This window comes from Engraulis encrasicolus, chromosome 17, assembly GCF_034702125.1.
Source record: "Engraulis encrasicolus isolate BLACKSEA-1 chromosome 17, IST_EnEncr_1.0, whole genome shotgun sequence".
Classification (NCBI taxonomy): Eukaryota; Metazoa; Chordata; class Actinopteri; order Clupeiformes; family Engraulidae; genus Engraulis; species Engraulis encrasicolus.
The window spans coordinates 42,867,773-42,884,558 of NC_085873.1; the positions used below are offsets into that span (position 1 = coordinate 42,867,773).

Sequence of the window (16,786 nt, forward strand, 5' to 3'; positions counted from 1 at the left end):
GTGTGTGTGTTGAAGATGTATTATTATTATTAAATTATATAAATTATTATTATTATTGTATTATCTTTTCTCAGAAAGTGCGCTCAACTCCCAATGTTTTTTACAAGCTCTTTGGGTGCGAACGAACACCAACGTTCATATTTTGTAGGAAAGCTGCAATCTCGAGTGTTGCTCTGGTATTTTATTTTACTGGATTACATACCTGCAAACTCGTCACCTTTTGGTGACGGTCACCTTTTTCCCGGCCAATTAGGTCATTCACGTGAATAGAAATAGAACCCCCGCTGTACACTGTCACCTTTTTTTCTTTGACGAGTTTGCAGGTCTGGGATTAGCATGACAGACAGACATGGCAGACACCTGTATCTTCTGCCTATGTGTTGTTCTAACATGGCTATTTATTATAATTTCAATTCAATATCTCGCAGAGACCTGTATCTTGTGCAATCTGTAATCCAAACTCTGCTGAGCATTTTGCCTGAGTCAGGCCAAGTAAAGTCAAGTGTAGCCAGATTGTCTTTCTTGTCTGTCAGCAAGATAACGCAAAAAGTTATGAATGGATTTTGATGAAAGTTTGTGGAGTTATCGGAAATGACAAAAGGAACATGAGATTCAATTTTGGTGGTGATACAGGGTTTTTTTGTAAGTTATATTATAGGCATAGGATTCCACAGCATGCGTGTAGATTTTTATGGCATCAGTGACCTCATGCCCTTGGCGGAGGTTTGCACTGCTTCTAGTTTGAAGTGTTTCGACCCAGTTTGAACCACTGTCTGTCTATGTCTTTCTTCTGTCAAGTTTACCACGGTACACTGCGGCATGTACCAGACTATTACACTCTACCCAGCTCAATTCCTACCAACATTCCTCGTTAAATGTAACAAGTGGTGTGCTATTGTACTCTAATCAGGACTTCCCACATAGTCGTGTGATTTTTAATGAGTTTTATGCCTCTTTTCCACCGCCAGTTTTCTGGTAGGCCTACAGCTTGTCACAGCATGACTCAGCCACCACTTTGCTTTATGATTGTGCTGTGTTGTATTCTAAAAGCAAAAAGTGGCAGCTGAGCTGCGCTGTGTCGAGCTGTAGGCCTATCAGAAAACCTGCCAGTGGAAAAGAGCCTATAGATACTCCAGGGCTTTGTTGAGGGTGTTTTGTGTGTGTGTGTGTGTGTGTGACTGTGTGTGCGTGTGCGTGTGCGTGTGCGTGTGCGTGTGCGTGTGTGTCTCTGACTCTGACTCTGACTCTGACTCTGACTCTGACTCTGACTCTGCGTGTTTGCGTGTTTGCGTGTCTGCGTGTTTGCGTGTTTGCGTGCACGGTCTCCCAGGCAACCTTCATTCCGTCTGCTGTGGAGGAGGAGCTGCTGTGGAAGGGCCTGCTCATCGCCGTCCTGGCTGTAAGATTTATTCAAATCGTATTTAATTTATTTAGAGTTCATAGCAGCCTTCCCCCAAACAGATTTGTCTTCTTTTTAGGGTGCTGACCAAATTATTGTAAAACTGAAAAGTATAAGGTCGCACCATGCATTTGACGCTTTTATTACACATACAGGTTTTGGCGTTCTGCCTTCCTCAGTATGTGAGGAAGGCAGAACGCCGAAACGTGTCTGTAGTTTAAAAAAAAAAAGTAAAATGCATGGTGCAACCTTTTACTTTTCAGTTTTACAATAATTTGGTACCTTCTCTCTTTTTTATTTATTCAGAAACATATTTGTTTGATTTATTGGTTACATTTTACTGGATGCCGGCGTCATGCGCATGACATAACAATGTCATACAGGGTTCCCACGGGTCATGGAATTTCTGGAATATCATGGAATTTCATGAAAGTTTTTCCAGTCATGGAAAGTCATGGAATTTTGCCATTTTGCATGCACAGTCATGGAATATCATGGAATTTTCTTAACATTTGTGTAGAAGCAAAATCTTTTTTGTTTCGTGTATCACATTGTTTCTTACTGGTACTACAAAGCTTCGCCAGAGACCGTTTGGTTTCGTGCTGTAATCTGCAACATTCTAGAATGCAATGAGCCCACTTAAGTCTGGCGGTGGCTCGGCGGTGAAGATAATCTTCAGTTTTTACACTTTTTAAAACATTTTAACGTCATTTCTTTTCTCCCGGAAGTGGTCATGGAAATTTGATTTTTTGGGGGTCTGGAAATTCATGGAAAATCGTGGAATTTCATAGCTGAATTAGAGTGGGAACCCTGGTCATAGCAGTGCTGTAATGCAGTCACTCATGTGTCATAAACATTACATTATGTCAATGTCATAAACATTTTATGACTTTATCATTAAGTGACGTTCGGTTATGGCAAAGACGGCCGTAACAATGTCAACTTTTCATGACAATAAAACATTCATGACACTGACACCATGTTTATGACTCTCACCCATGTCTGTGTCATGACCCTGTTTGTTTTATTTTAATGAATTAATTTATTTTATGCATTTATATTCATCATTTGTATGGCATGTGTGATGTTGGATAACAACATGCAATAGCAAAAACAAGGTCCATAGATTTTGCGAGTCACTTGCACTAAAAAACACACCAGGTGCAAACACACAAAAAAACGCTAGACGCTTGTACACATCAAGACAGTTTCTCATCTCCCAGAGGTCATTAAAACCATAAATCTGTCTGACTGGTTTGAATGCCCTGTTGTTGTTAGACTCCTGTTTTGTTTCATGGACGCCCACTCAATGTTGAATGTGCACTCACTTGCTTACTAAATCCGTCTCCAAAGTAATTAAATGGAAAGACATTTGGCACAGCCAGTAGGCCTACCTGCAATCCATATACAGTGTATCAAGAGTGTACATGCCATATTTCAAGTAAAAGCAAAAAATAAAATCTCATCTCCATCTGTCTTTAACTTTCTTTCGCTGCACCCCCCTCCTTGTCATCTATCAACAGGGTCAGCACAGAAGTTTGAAATTGCGTTTGATAGTCTCTCTCTCTCTCTCTCTCTCTCTCTCTCTCTCTCTCTCTCTCTCTCTCGCCATCTCTATGTAGCCCTATCTGCAGTGCATCCTGCTGTTGTTCCTGCTGCGGTGGCTTGAGCTGCGTCATGGAGGCAAGACCATGAAGAACGACCAGCTCTGCAGGTCAGCACTCCTTACCGCTCGCTCTCTCTCTCTCTCTCTCTCTCTCTCTCTCTCTCTCTCTCTCTCTCTATCTCTATCTCTATCTCTCTCTCTCTCTCTCTCTCTCTCTCTCTCTCTCTCTCTCTCTCTCTCTCTCTCTCTCTCTCTCTGCAATTGAGGCAAAAAATGTCCTACAATAAAAAGTCTAGATGATGATGATGATAAGTACAAGAGATGTTAGCAACTGTTTGTATATTGTGTATTAAAACGCAGGGGTGTAGTGGGCATGGTATGAGGGGGTACATAATCCACTAAAGATAAATATATACAGTGTTTTTTGCACTCTTGAGCCTCTTTATCAAGTGCCATAACAGCCCCCATATTGTAATCTAATGTGTTGTGTTCTACGGTCGTGCGTGTTCCAGGATCTCGTCCAAGCCCAAGGGCAAGGTGCAGCGCAACCCTGAGGAGACCCAGGCGGAGGACGAAGACGTGTTGGTGGAGAAGGCACGCGTCAAAGAGGCACTCACCTGCCAGTGCTGTGAAGAGGTGTGCGCGCACCTGTGTGATGTTATGTGTATGTCCTGTCTCAACCCATTGATGCCTGATGTTGGCCCTGGCGCCTGGAGCTGCATTACGCAACATTCAGGCTCATGAGATTTGAGACAACTTTATTAAAAATCTCTGTTTGTTGGAGATGAATAAACACATTCTAATGGTCTTAGCGTTTAAATGCAACTTAGTGCATATTTTTATGTGCTTCAGAAGCTGAGATATTTAGGTTTTTATAGGCTGAGGGCAGCTTTTCTTTAAAAAGGGCTCAGTCATTCAGCCCGACTTTTTGCAGGTGCTTTAGGCGTCAACGGGTTAAACGAGTGTTGCTCAGGGACGCAAAATGAATTTCAGTGAAAACTGACAATAAAGTCTAATCGTATCGTGTTGTATCATCTTTGCGTACTTCCTTAGAAACCTCTGGTGGTGGTGAGTAACCTGAGGAAGCAGTATAAAGAGCGGAGAGAGGGCTTCTCCCTCAGCAAGAAGAACCGGGTGGCCACCAAGAACGTCTCCTTCTGCGTCCGCAAAGGTAAGCCTTTAGGTTTTGTCTCTGTTTATGTTTTTTTTACAGTATCTCCACCATTCTCTGCAGTCTTCCCCTCCTACCACCTCACTCTATCCTCCTATTTTACCTTCAACGCTCCTTGCGTGAATCTTTGAGTGTGTTACAATATGCGACCTTGCCTCCTTCACTTGTGCTCGTCTCCTCGTCCCGCCTCCTGGCCGCTCCTCCGTGGAGAACACGATAAAGTTTCCCAGCTGTCAGCCTAGCCACAATAACTTTGAGGGACTGTTTTTCATTCACCATCCCAATTGCAAATGAGAAAAAGACTCTACAATTGAGCTTTTGCAAGATATTGAAATATTATGCTGTTGTCAGTGATGTCATCATGACATATTACTTCCTGGTACGAGGAGACAAGCACAAGTGGAGGAGGCAAGGTCGCATATTGTAATGCACTCTTCATCTTGTCTTTTCCTTGCTGACATGACCTCTGGGGTGATGATTTAACCTTTGACCTCTACTGTGGTGTGTGCAGGTGAGGTGCTGGGCCTGCTGGGCCCCAACGGTGCAGGCAAGAGCACCATCATGCACATGCTGGCTGGAGACACCGACCCTACAGCTGGACAGGTGTGTGTTCTCTGCTCACCTGTCATGTCAAAAGTCTCTCTGTTGTCTTGGTGTTGATTGTACCTCAGAAGACTTTGATGGGTAACTGAAGACTGACATAGGACACCAATGTTTGTGACTGTTAATAGAGTTGCATTGTACAATGAGGTATTCTTTCTCTTTTGCTCTCTCTCTCTCTCTCTCTCTCTCTCTCTCTCTCTCTCTCTCTCTCTCTCTCTCTCTCTCTCTCTCTCTCTCTCTCTCTCTCTCTCTCTCTCTCTCTCTCTCTGTCTCTCTCTCACTCTCTGTCTCTCTCTCTGTCTCTCTCTCTCTCTGTCTGTCTCTCTCTCTCACACACACACTCTCTCTCTCTGTCTCTCCCTCCTTCCCTCCCTCCCCTTTATTTTTTGCCTCCTCCCTCCCCTCTCTCTCTCGTTCTCTCTCTCTCTCTCTTCCTTCCTCCCCTCCCTCTCTCTCTCTCTCTCTCTCTCTCTCTCTCTCTCTGTCTCTCTCTCTCTCTCTTCCTTCCTCCTCTCTCCCTCTCGTTCTCCCCCTCCCTCATCAGATCCTGATGGGTGACTACGGTACCGACTTCCGTCCGGTGGACACCCAGCTGGAGCACGTGGGCTACTGCCCGCAGGTCAACCCCCTGTGGCCGCGCGTCACCCTGCAGGTAGGGGTGTAAACAATAATCAAAATGTATCGATAAATCACGCTATAATATGATGATTGAATGGAATCGCATCGCATGGTATCGCGGGGCATTCTTAAGTATTGAAAATAATCGAATCGTTGCCCCTGTCCGATGCCATAGCTCCATAACATAATAGAAGTGGAAGAGTAATTGGAAAAAAATTGAAATGAATCGTATTGTATCATATCGTGGGGCATTCTTAAGTATTGAAAATAATTGGATCGCATCGCATGGAATAGTAAGATATGGATATTGAATGGTATGGTCATGGAGGCTGTGATTTCCACCCCTGTCCTGCAGGAGCACCTCCAGATCTACGCCGCTATCAAGGGCCTCCGCGACCAGGACGTGCCCAACATCATTCGCCGGTGAGCGGACAAAGTGCACAGAGTTGTATATGTGCAATGTTGTGTGTGTGATGCTCTGTCTTTGTGTCTTCTTCTGTATTTATGTATGTATGCTACTTGACACCTTAATTTCCCTCGGGATCAATAAATGATGCTCTACTCTCTACTCTGCTCTACTCTACTGGACCCCCAAAAGAGCCTCCTCTTCTCCTCTTCTTTAATAGTCAGGTGCATTTATGACTTAACCCCAAAAAAAATCAAACATAAGGTTTCTCAGTAGTTTACAGTAGTATCAGATGTATTTTACAACATACTGAAAATCTGCCAAAATCTGACTTTAGGAAAGGCCTTTTTCAAGATGGCCACAGCCGGGCTCTTGCATTGACTGTGAACCATGTGTAAAGCCGGATCACACCGCACTCTCGATTAAAAGGTGCCAAACATAAACAAAAACTGTAAAATTGAAAGAAAAATGTCTGCACACTTAAATCCCCTTTGTGTTCTTTTTAATAGGCCAAGCTTTCGGTCTACTGACCTTCCTCAGGGCTCAGTTACAAATGGAACATACAAACACACATATCAATTAAGACTCATTAGGTGTTCAGTGACACCTGCACTGGTTGTAGCCCAAATGTAGTGGGAGTTGTAGTTTTTCTCTTCTTCCTGGTTGTCATGCTTCCTCTACCTAAGGTAGCCAGGCATACATATTACATCAATACACCAAACAGAGTTACCCTCCACCAAAATAATATATTTACATGTCAGTCCACATTCATACAGACAGTATAAGTTCTAGAAAACTGCAAAGACATCAGTAAAAACAACTTCATAAATTGCAATTTCAAGACTTTAAGAGTTATGCCTCCAATCATAACATGACACCCATTTCAAAATCAACGATTTAAGTGTGCAGACATTTTTCTTTCAATTGACTGTGAACCATAAAATAACATTCAAATTTGGCCGATTTTTTGTATGTTGATTAAGTACATCTGATACCACTGACCACTGTACCACTGAGAAACCTTTTGTTAGAATTGTTAGGGTTGGGTGTCTTTGTTCATAAATGCATTCGACTATTATCATAGTAGTATCAGCTATCAGCTCATTAGAGCAGTAAGTGGACCTCACCAGCTCACTGACTCTCATCTCATCTCCTCTTGTCTTTTTTTCTTTTAGTATCAGTAAGTGTTATTTTTGATAGTACTTGTAGTAGGAGCAATATCACTGTCAGTAGCAGCAACAGCAGCAAAATCAGTAGCAGCAGTATTAGTAACCCCAGAATGCACCCAACAGCATATGCCAGTGAGTAGACCCTAGGGCTGTAACGATATTGTATCAAATAAGTCATGATGCACAGAGTCACCAGTCACAACACTCTATCATGAAGCAAGGAGGCAGTATCGCGGTACACCCTTTCAAAGTTCTGTTACCCTTTTGTCCAGAAAACAACCACATGATATGATGTGATGGTGCGTTCAAGCTTCAATATTATTTTCAAACGTTCTTTTACATCATTGGTATCCTCTTGTAATCTATTCTTCTACCTATAAACGATCATCAAAAAGATGCATTTTAAATATCATGGGGTGTATTCAACCATAGATCAAAAATCGTGATACGAACTGAATCATAAGTTGAGTGTACCATTGCAGCCCTAGTAGACCCAAATCACAATCAGAACCCATGAACCTCCCTATACTTCCAGGGTTGCCAGATGAGGCTGAGGATTTCCAGCCCAAAAAATGCTCAAAACCCGCCTGGAAGCACTAAATCCCGCCCAAATCTATTGATTTCTATGGCGTTTTTTCCTGCTAAATGCCATTTTTTTAACGGCAGACGGCCATCCCAAGCAGCCCACTTGGGTGGGAAACCGCCCGATCTGGCAACACTACTCCATATACCCTCCTTTACTCACCTAGTAGTCATTAGCAGTAGCAGCATCTAGGGCCTCCGCGACCAAGACATAACTAAACCAACACCATACCCCGGTAAGTGGACCCAAATCCGAAACCTCGGAAGCTCAGCTTCTCCGTTCTTCCCATAGTACAGTGTTTCTCAAAGTGGGGCGTAAGCATCCAGACCCTCCAAAGGGAGAAATGACGGGAAAAGTTTGAGAACCACTGCCATAGTATCATCAGTAGCAGTAGCAAAGTAACGGTAGCAGTTGTATCAATATCAGTATCAGTAGCAGCAGCAGGACCACAGGTCCAACATCGTGCACCAGTAAGTGGAGTCTCAATAGTTTAAACCTCACTCTAAACCTCTAAACCTCAATAGTTTAAACCTCACTCTAAACCTCTAAACCTCAATAGTTTAAACCTCACTCTAAACCTCTAAACCTCAATAGTTTAAACCTCACTCTAAACCTCTAAACCTCAATAGTTTAAACCTCACTCTAAACCTCTAAACCTCAATAGTTTAAACCTCACTCTAAACCTCTAAACCTCAATAGTTTAAACCTCACTCTAAACCTGTAAACCTCAATAGTTTAAACCTCACTCTAAACCTGTAAACCTCAATAGTTTAAACCTCACTCTAAACCTGTAAACCTCAATAGTTTAAACCTCACTCTAAACCTGTAAACCTCAATAGTTTAAACCTCACTCTAAACCTCTAAACCTCAATAGTTTAAAGCTCACTCTAAACCTCTAAACTTCAATAGTTTAAACCTCACTCTAAACCTCTAAACCTCAATAGTTTAAACCTCACTCTAAACCTGTAAACCTCAATAGTTTAAACCTCACTCTAAACCTCAATAGTTTAAACCTCACTCTAAACCTCTAAACCTCAATAGTTTAAACCTCACTCTAAACCTCTAAACCGCAATAGTTTAAACCTCACTCTAAACCTGTAAACCTCAATAGTTTCCTTTCTTTTTCTAGCAGTAGAAGTAGTATCAGTTTTAGCGTCAGCAATACACTGTGTGCAGAATTATTTGGCAAATGAGTCTTGTCCATGTCATCCTTTTTATGCCTATTTTCCAACACGGTGTGCGTGTGTGTGTGTGTGCATGTTTATGTGCGTGCGTGTGTGTGTGTTCAGGGTGGTCAATGCTCTGGAACTGAAGGAGCATCTCAACAAGCAAGCCAAGAATCTCTCAGCAGGCATCAAGAGAAAGGTGAGGACTAAGAGGGATCCTCCACTGCCTTCATATCCCACCACGCCATACACATTATTATTCGCACACACACGCACACACACACACACACACACACACACACACACACACACACACACACACACACACACACACACACACACACACCATTATTTTGTTCTTAAGAGACACACACACACACACACACACACACACACACACACACACACACACACACACACACACACACACACGCTTCATCATATTTCGAAGTGTGTGAGCATCCAGTGCATACACTTTGTACAAAGTCTTAACACACACACACACACACACACACACACAGAGACACACACACACAAAGACACACAAATGTCTTCTCCTAACTTCGTCCCACGTATCCCAGAAGCCCCTAGGGGTCTGTATGACTCACCAGCTTGGACCAGCCCAGTCCAGCTCTGCATTCTCCCCAAGGACCCTCATCTTATGACCTTTCACCTACACACACACACACACACACACACACACACACACACACACACACACACACACACACACACACACACACACACACACACACACACACACACACACACATACTGTACGCAAACACACACACACACACATAAACACACGTGTACACACATAAACACACATGGACACACACCCATGTACACACATATACACGCAGACACATACACACGGACAGGCCCACACACACACACACACACACACACACACACACACACACACACACACACACACACACACACACACACACACACACACACACACACACACACACACACACACACACCGCACCACAGAGGAAGATGGGGGAACACACTGCATGACTCAGCTCTTAGTCATAAGGCACCCAGCGAGGTCCTGACTCCAAGTGGGAATCAGAATCAGGCTGCACTCCTCTTCTAACAACAACACAATAAAGTTTTGCTTTGTTTTTTTGTTTTTTTATGTTAACATTTCCATGTGGGAGTAGGTTCGCACACTAAGAATAAGACACTAAGGTCAAGCACAAGGAGATTTTCTTTTTTTTCTCAGAGCAGAGTAGACTGGAGTATACAGCATCTATTTGAATACTGCTGGGAAAAGGTTCATAAGAGACGAGAAAGAGGTTCGAACAGGATTGTTTAAATATTGCTGTATTTTGATGTCTGTTTGAAGTCGCATGCTGAAGTATGCTGCTGTATATCGTCGCTGTCCAGCAAAAAACACTTATCTCCACTTCTCATTGTTTTTTATGTATTGATTTATAAAACATTTTCTAAAAAAAAAATAATCAATGCAACATTAAAGTTGACTACTAAATTATTTATCATACACATATACCCATGGATACTGACCAGTAGTACTGTCGTATATTTTATAATAAATAAAGAACAAATATAAAAAACTAAAAATAATAGAGATACAAGGTTTTTGTTGGACAGCGACGATATACAGTATGTTTATGTATTTGTGATATCTTCTCTTGCAGCTGTGCTTTGCGCTGAGCATGCTGGGAAATCCGCAGATAGTTCTGCTGGACGAGCCGTCCACAGGCATGGACCCCAAGTCCAAACAGAGGATGTGGTGAGGAGGACACAAACACACACACACACACACACACACACGCACCCACACACACACACACTCACACACACATACTCGCACACTCGCGTACACACACACACACACACACACATACTCGCGTACACACACACACTCGAACACTCACACACTCGCACACCACTTTGCTCTCAGACTTATTCGCTTTCTTAATCAGACCAATGCTAGACCAACTCTTTAGCCACTAGATAGATCGTCTCTGTAGTCCTGTGAAGTATAATCGTATTCGCACAAGCAACAGTGCTTTCTGAGAGACCCAGAACATTTACATGTAACACTTACAACACTGATAATCCATAACCAACATGCAAAACTTCTTTTATTTTATTTTTTCTTTATTTTATTTTTTTACCTTTATTTTACCAGGGAACAAAATCACATTTACATTTCTTTTTCAAGTGAGCCATGACCAAGGCAGCAGCCCACATTACATGCTTTAAGTCAGGACACAGACAAAACAAAAATGATTAAAATAGGTGAAAAGATAAAAGTACACAATAAAAATAATGTATCTAAAACAAGGTTAAACATTAAAAAGCTTTGCAGACAGATTTGAATGTGCTGTTAATATATGATTTGAACTACATCCATGAAAACAGCAAGGTTGAGAGATGTTTGAATCTCATTCCATGCAGTTGAGGCCCAATAAATAAAAGCGGTCTTTTACCAACTTCTGTCTTCATTAGGGGTATATTTAAAATGTCCCCGTAATGAATGTAGCTGCTTGAGCCTTTGTTTCTGTTCTGTTGTGGTCGATACATTGTGTTGTTCTGTCCTGGGCATGAGGGCGATCCGTGCGGCCTTCAATAACCGCCAGAGAGGCGAACTGTGCAGCAAAAGCGATGCGAGCGATAGACATGAGACTGTCCATAGCCAACATGCAAACTCCTGTTGTGCCTGTTGTGTTCAGTACATGGTGTTGTTTTGTCCTGGGCAGGAGGGCGATCCGTGCGGCCTTCAAGAACCGCCAGAGAGGCGCCATCTTGACCACACACTACATGGAGGAGGCGGAGGCCGTGTGCGACCGCGTGGCCATCATGGTAGCAGGACAGCTCAGGTACTCAATGACTGAATTACTATTAATACACTTTGTTGTTGTTGTTGTTATTGTTGTCGTTGTTGTTGTTGTCGACGTCATCAAATTAGTAATCATAATTAATCATTAGTATTATTTTTAATTAAATAATTTGTATTCTTATTTTTAACAGCATGGAGCTCAAGCTGACCTTATCATCCCACCAACTCATAGCCAACGTGTAGCAAACCATTATGGCATTTTTCAAGGCTACAGCCTGGAGATCAACAGACTTACACTGTATAGACGTGTTGATATTAACAAATGTGTTTTGTGCAGGTGTATATTAACGAATGTGTTTTGTGCAGGTGTATGTTAACGAATGTGTTTTGTGCAGGTGTATATTAACAAATGTGTTTTGTGCAGGTGTATATTAACGAATGTGTTTTGTGCAGGTGTATATAAACGAATGTGTTTTGTGCAGGTGTATATTAACGAATGTGTTTTGTGCAGGTGTATATTAACGAATGTGTTTTGTGCAGGTGTATTGGGTCTATTCAGCACCTGAAGGGCAAGTACGGTCGAGGCTACAGCCTGGAGATCAAGCTGAGGGAGGAGCTGACGGGGCTGCAGCCGGTGGCCCTGCTCCACGAGGAGATCCTGCGCATATTCCCACACGCCACGCGACAGGAGAGGTAGGACTACGGGGTGTGGTGTGTGTTGGTGTGGTGTGTGCGTGCGTGCGTGCGTGCGTGCGTGCGTGTGTGTGTGTGTGACTTAGGACTGGGCTGCCGTGTTGGTGTGTGTTGGTGTTTGTTGGTGTGTGTTGGGGTGTGTGTGTGTGTGTGTGTGTGTGTGTGTGTGTGTGTGTGTGTGTGTGTGTGTGTGTGTGTGTGTGTGTGTGTGTGTGTGTGTGTGTGTTGGTGTGTGTGTGAGTGTGTGTGTGTGTGTGTGTGGCCCTGCTCCACGAGGAGATCCTGCGCATATTCCCACACGCCACGCGACAGGAGAGGTAGGACTGGGCTGTGGTGTGTGTGTGTGTGTGTGTGTGTGTGTGTGTGTGTGTGTGTGGCCCTGATCCACGAGGAGATCCTACGCATATTCCCACATGCCACGCGACAGGAGAGGTAGGACTGGGCTGTGGTGTGTGTTGGGGTGTGTGTGTGTGTGTGTGTTGGTGTGTGTTGGTGTGTGTTGGTGTGTGTTGGTGTGTGTTGGTGTGTGTGTGGCCCTGATCCACGAGGAGATCCTACGCATATTCCCACATGCCACGCGACAGGAGAGGTAGGACTGGGCTGTGGTGTGTGTTGGGGTGCGTGTGCGTGTGCGTGTGCGTGTGCGTGTGCGTGTGCGCGTGCGTGTGCGCGTGCGCGTGCGCGTGCGCGTGCGCGTGCGCGTGTGTGTGTGTGTGTGGCCCTGCTCCACGAGGAGATCCTATGGATATTCCCACACGCCACAAGACAGGAGAGGTGTGTGTGTGCATATGTGCATGCGTGTGCGTATGTGCATGTGTGTACGTGTGTGTATCTGTCAACCCGAATGAAAAAATAAACTCTATGCGCTTGTCTTCAAGTAAGTGTGTGCGTGTGTGTGCGTGCCTGGCAGTGTCTGTCCGTCTGTGTGAGCTGTCTGTATGTGTCTATGAGCTGTCTGTCTGTGCCTGTGTGTGTCTGTCTCTGTGTCTGTGTGAGATGAACTCATGGGGTCAAACAGTAGTATTAACACGTCTCTTCTATACACCGATCCTAGCTTCGCCACCCTGATGGTGTACAAGATTCCCATGGAGGATGTCAAGTCCCTGGCTCAGGCCTTCTCTCAGCTGGACAGTGGTGAGTGGCACACACACATCCACACACGCGCGCACACACACACACACAGACACACACACACACGCAAACACAGACACACGCAGGCGCACAGACGCGCCCACACACACGCACACACACACTCTCTTACTCTTGTTGTCGCTCTGTCTGTGTTTGATCTGACTTGTTGTTCCTCTCCTCTCCTCTCCTCTTTAATGTGCCCCACACAGCAAAGCAAAACTTCAACTTCGAGGAGTATAACTTCTCCCAGTCCACTCTGGAGCAGGTCAGTGGTTTGGTCTTGATCTGTCTGTTTGTCTGTACACCAGTTGTTCCACTAATCACAGCAATGGCATTATTATTATTTTTTTTAACTATTGACAGGATGAGGATTATGTTTTGGTGAAAATCTGATGCTTTTCTCCAAAGAGACAAACAAAATAATAAAGAAGAATTAAAAGTCTTTCTGGAATAATTCTAACCCAAAACATGGCTGGTTTACAATATGTGAAATTAATTTGTTATGTTATTTATGTTTTTATTAAAGCAACCTAAAATAATATTCTTTTCGAATCCCACCTTTCCAATTGCCTGGTTAACACCAGACCTAATTACAAGTGAGATTAGGTCTGGGGAGTTGGCTATATTAAATTCCATAGGTGGCAGAATACTTGGCTATTATGACACACTGCCCTGCTCTCTGATTGGGCAGATAAACTGTTAAGGTCGGAATGCTTGGCCATTATGACACAGATCCCATGATCTTGTACGTTATGAGTCATCCTCGCCAGACTGTCTTTCAGATCGAAACGATTGTGTAGAACTAAAGGCAGTATGGGAGTTCCCAGGCTACCTTTCCACTCCCTATCTCACTAAAATAATTAAGTCTCTTTGGATAAAAAGCGTCAGCTACATGTAATGTAATGTAATGTAATGTGTGTGTTTTGTGTCCCTCCTGTAACCAATAAATAATAATAACTAAGTTTCTTTGGATAAAAAGCGTCAGCTAAGTGTAATGTAATGTATTGTAATGTACTGTAATGTAAAGTAATGTGTGTGTTTTGTGTAATGTAATGTAATGTAATTTAAGTTTAATGTAATGTAATGTAATGTAATGTGTGTGTTGTGCGTCCCTCCTCTCCTGTCCAGGTGTTTATGGAGTTTGCGAAGGAGCAGGAGAACGAGGAGGAGGAGGTGGGCTCCCTCAGCACCACCTTCCAGTGGCAACGCCTCCGCCAGGACGGGCCCGGACCCGGGCCATCGCCGGCCAACCACGCGGACAGCATCGTACACCAGCTCTGATCTTAACACACGCACGGACGGACACACACACACACACACACACACACACACACACACACACACACGCTCACTCCCGTGTGCACACACACACACACACACACATAACTCACTCCCGCTTACGCGCACACACACACGCACGCACGCACGCACACACACACACACAGATGAGTGCCCTTCCACCACCCCTCAGACCTTCTCTAAGTATCGGTGTGTGTGTGTGTGTGTGTGTGTGTGTGTGTGTGTGTGTGTGTGTGTGTGTGTGTTTATTTTTGGAGGGAAATGGTTGGACAGATGGGGTCAGGGCACTCACTCATTCACTTCAGAGGTCCTTCCCCCTGAGCCCTGTCTTCTTAAGGACCGCCCTGCTGCAACTCTGCCTTCTTCTGATTGGACAGATGCTCTGGACAGGAAGGGCCTGTGCCCGCCGCAAGGACTTTGTACAAAGTGTGTGCACTGGATGCTCACACACTTCGGAATAGGGTGAAGCGCGCGCGCGTGTGTGTCTGTGTGTGTGTATGTCTGTGTGTATGTGTGTACGTTGTGTGTGTGTGTGTGTGTCTGTGTGTGTGTATGTCTGTGTGTATGTGTGTACGTTGTGTGTGTGTGTGTGTAGTCTGCAATGGCAGTGCCAGAGTGTACAGAATGTGAACTTTGACCTTTACGATGACCAGCACAGCAAAAGGTCTTTGCTCTATCTGAGCCCCTCATTGAAGACTTAACCCCTCCCTTTTTTATACCAAACAAAAAAAAAAGACACTGAAATGGGGGATGAAAAAAAGACACCCACAGAATCTCCTATTTTTTTGGTGTCCTACCCAGGGTATATGGGAATCGAATATTTATTACTTTCGTTTCTCTTTTTCTTTGTTTCTTGCAACTCTTTTTGTCACACGGAACTTGTCATCCCTGTCCTTCCATCTCCATGGCAACTCAGTACTCACCTCACATGACCACCAAAGCCATCCCATAATTCCTGTTGACTTGGACATCCAGGGTGCATTCCAATATGCGACCTTGCATCCTCCACTGGGACTTGTGGCCTCATGTTTTGCTGATGCCCCGCCTCCGTTGAGAAAACAAATTGAGTTTCCCCGCTGTCAGCCTAGCGAAAACAATTTTTGGGGGACTATTCTTCATTTACCATCCACAGGACTTTACAACTCAGCTTTCGTGAGATATTGAAATACAGTATTACTTCCTGTTAAGAGGCCACAAGCACAAGTGGAGGACGCAAGGTTGCATATTGGAACGCACTCCCAGAGTGCTTGCCGTGCTCCAGCTCTTTGTCAACTTGAGAGGCATATTAGAATGCATCCCTAGTGTCTTGTATCGATGTCAAGATGGCATACACGCCCGTCTTATTTTCTCATTCACCATCAGTCACTCCTGAAGGAACCTTGTAGTGTCTGTAGCATGGGTTTTGACTCTGAAGTATAATCTTGTACGACATGCATATATTAAATGGTGCATAATATATTATATTAATCGAAATACCAGACTATGTATACACTTAATATATACTGGCACACACACACACACACAACAATATGAAGTCCTGGATAAAGAGCCTGATATTGAAGATCTGTGAAGATTTTGAAAACTTTTGAATTTAAAAACATTTTTGTTGATCATTATTTTTTAATGCACTACTGTGGTGGGTGTTGCAGACTGGCAGCCAGGCCACGCCGTCCTAGTGACACAACACCTTCGGCGTTGTTTCTAGTCAGGCCAGGAGCAATACAAATATCGTTTCAGAGCTCCGGAGAAATCGGGAACTCCACCATCTTTGTTGGGAAGCAATGAACTTTGAGCAGCTCCAACGGCCCTGGGTAGAATTGTGTTCAAGGCAGTGATGTGGTTTAAGCAGAGACGTTCTATTGGAACAGAGAAAATGTTTGGTTCAAACTTCGGCACAGCTTTTTCTGGCCTCGACCAGTAGCAAACAGAGGGATTCTAACCATGCTGTTTGGGGAAAACTATGTTTATCTTCTCGGTCAGACCAACATCTCGGTGTGAGATTTGAAAGTCGATATTTTTAAAGTATTTTTTGGGGCTTTTCAAGCCTTTATTATTGTTGACTCATTATAGGAGAGTCAAGGTTGTGACTGGAAGCGAGTTGGGAGAGAGTCAGGGAAGGGT

At 43.9% G+C, this 16,786-nt stretch overlaps 1 protein-coding gene across 1 annotated transcript in view; it reads left to right on the forward strand.

Moving 5' to 3' along the window:
* abca5 (ATP-binding cassette, sub-family A (ABC1), member 5) overlaps positions 1 to 15,197 on the forward strand; it is an 84,504-nt gene extending 69,307 nt beyond the window's left edge. The window contains exons 27-40 of the mRNA XM_063220784.1: positions 1,331 to 1,399; positions 3,022 to 3,113; positions 3,518 to 3,641; positions 4,059 to 4,176; positions 4,688 to 4,779; positions 5,324 to 5,431; positions 5,753 to 5,820; positions 8,845 to 8,920; positions 10,395 to 10,489; positions 11,463 to 11,582; positions 12,083 to 12,235; positions 13,290 to 13,369; positions 13,576 to 13,631; positions 14,495 to 15,197. Coding sequence (XP_063076854.1) covers positions 1,331 to 1,399; positions 3,022 to 3,113; positions 3,518 to 3,641; positions 4,059 to 4,176; positions 4,688 to 4,779; positions 5,324 to 5,431; positions 5,753 to 5,820; positions 8,845 to 8,920; positions 10,395 to 10,489; positions 11,463 to 11,582; positions 12,083 to 12,235; positions 13,290 to 13,369; positions 13,576 to 13,631; positions 14,495 to 14,647 — 1,404 coding nt within the window. The 3' untranslated portion in view covers positions 14,648 to 15,197. The remainder of the gene's footprint in view (positions 1 to 1,330; positions 1,400 to 3,021; positions 3,114 to 3,517; positions 3,642 to 4,058; positions 4,177 to 4,687; positions 4,780 to 5,323; positions 5,432 to 5,752; positions 5,821 to 8,844; positions 8,921 to 10,394; positions 10,490 to 11,462; positions 11,583 to 12,082; positions 12,236 to 13,289; positions 13,370 to 13,575; positions 13,632 to 14,494) is intronic.
* The last annotated feature ends 1,589 nt before the right edge of the window (positions 15,198 to 16,786 follow it).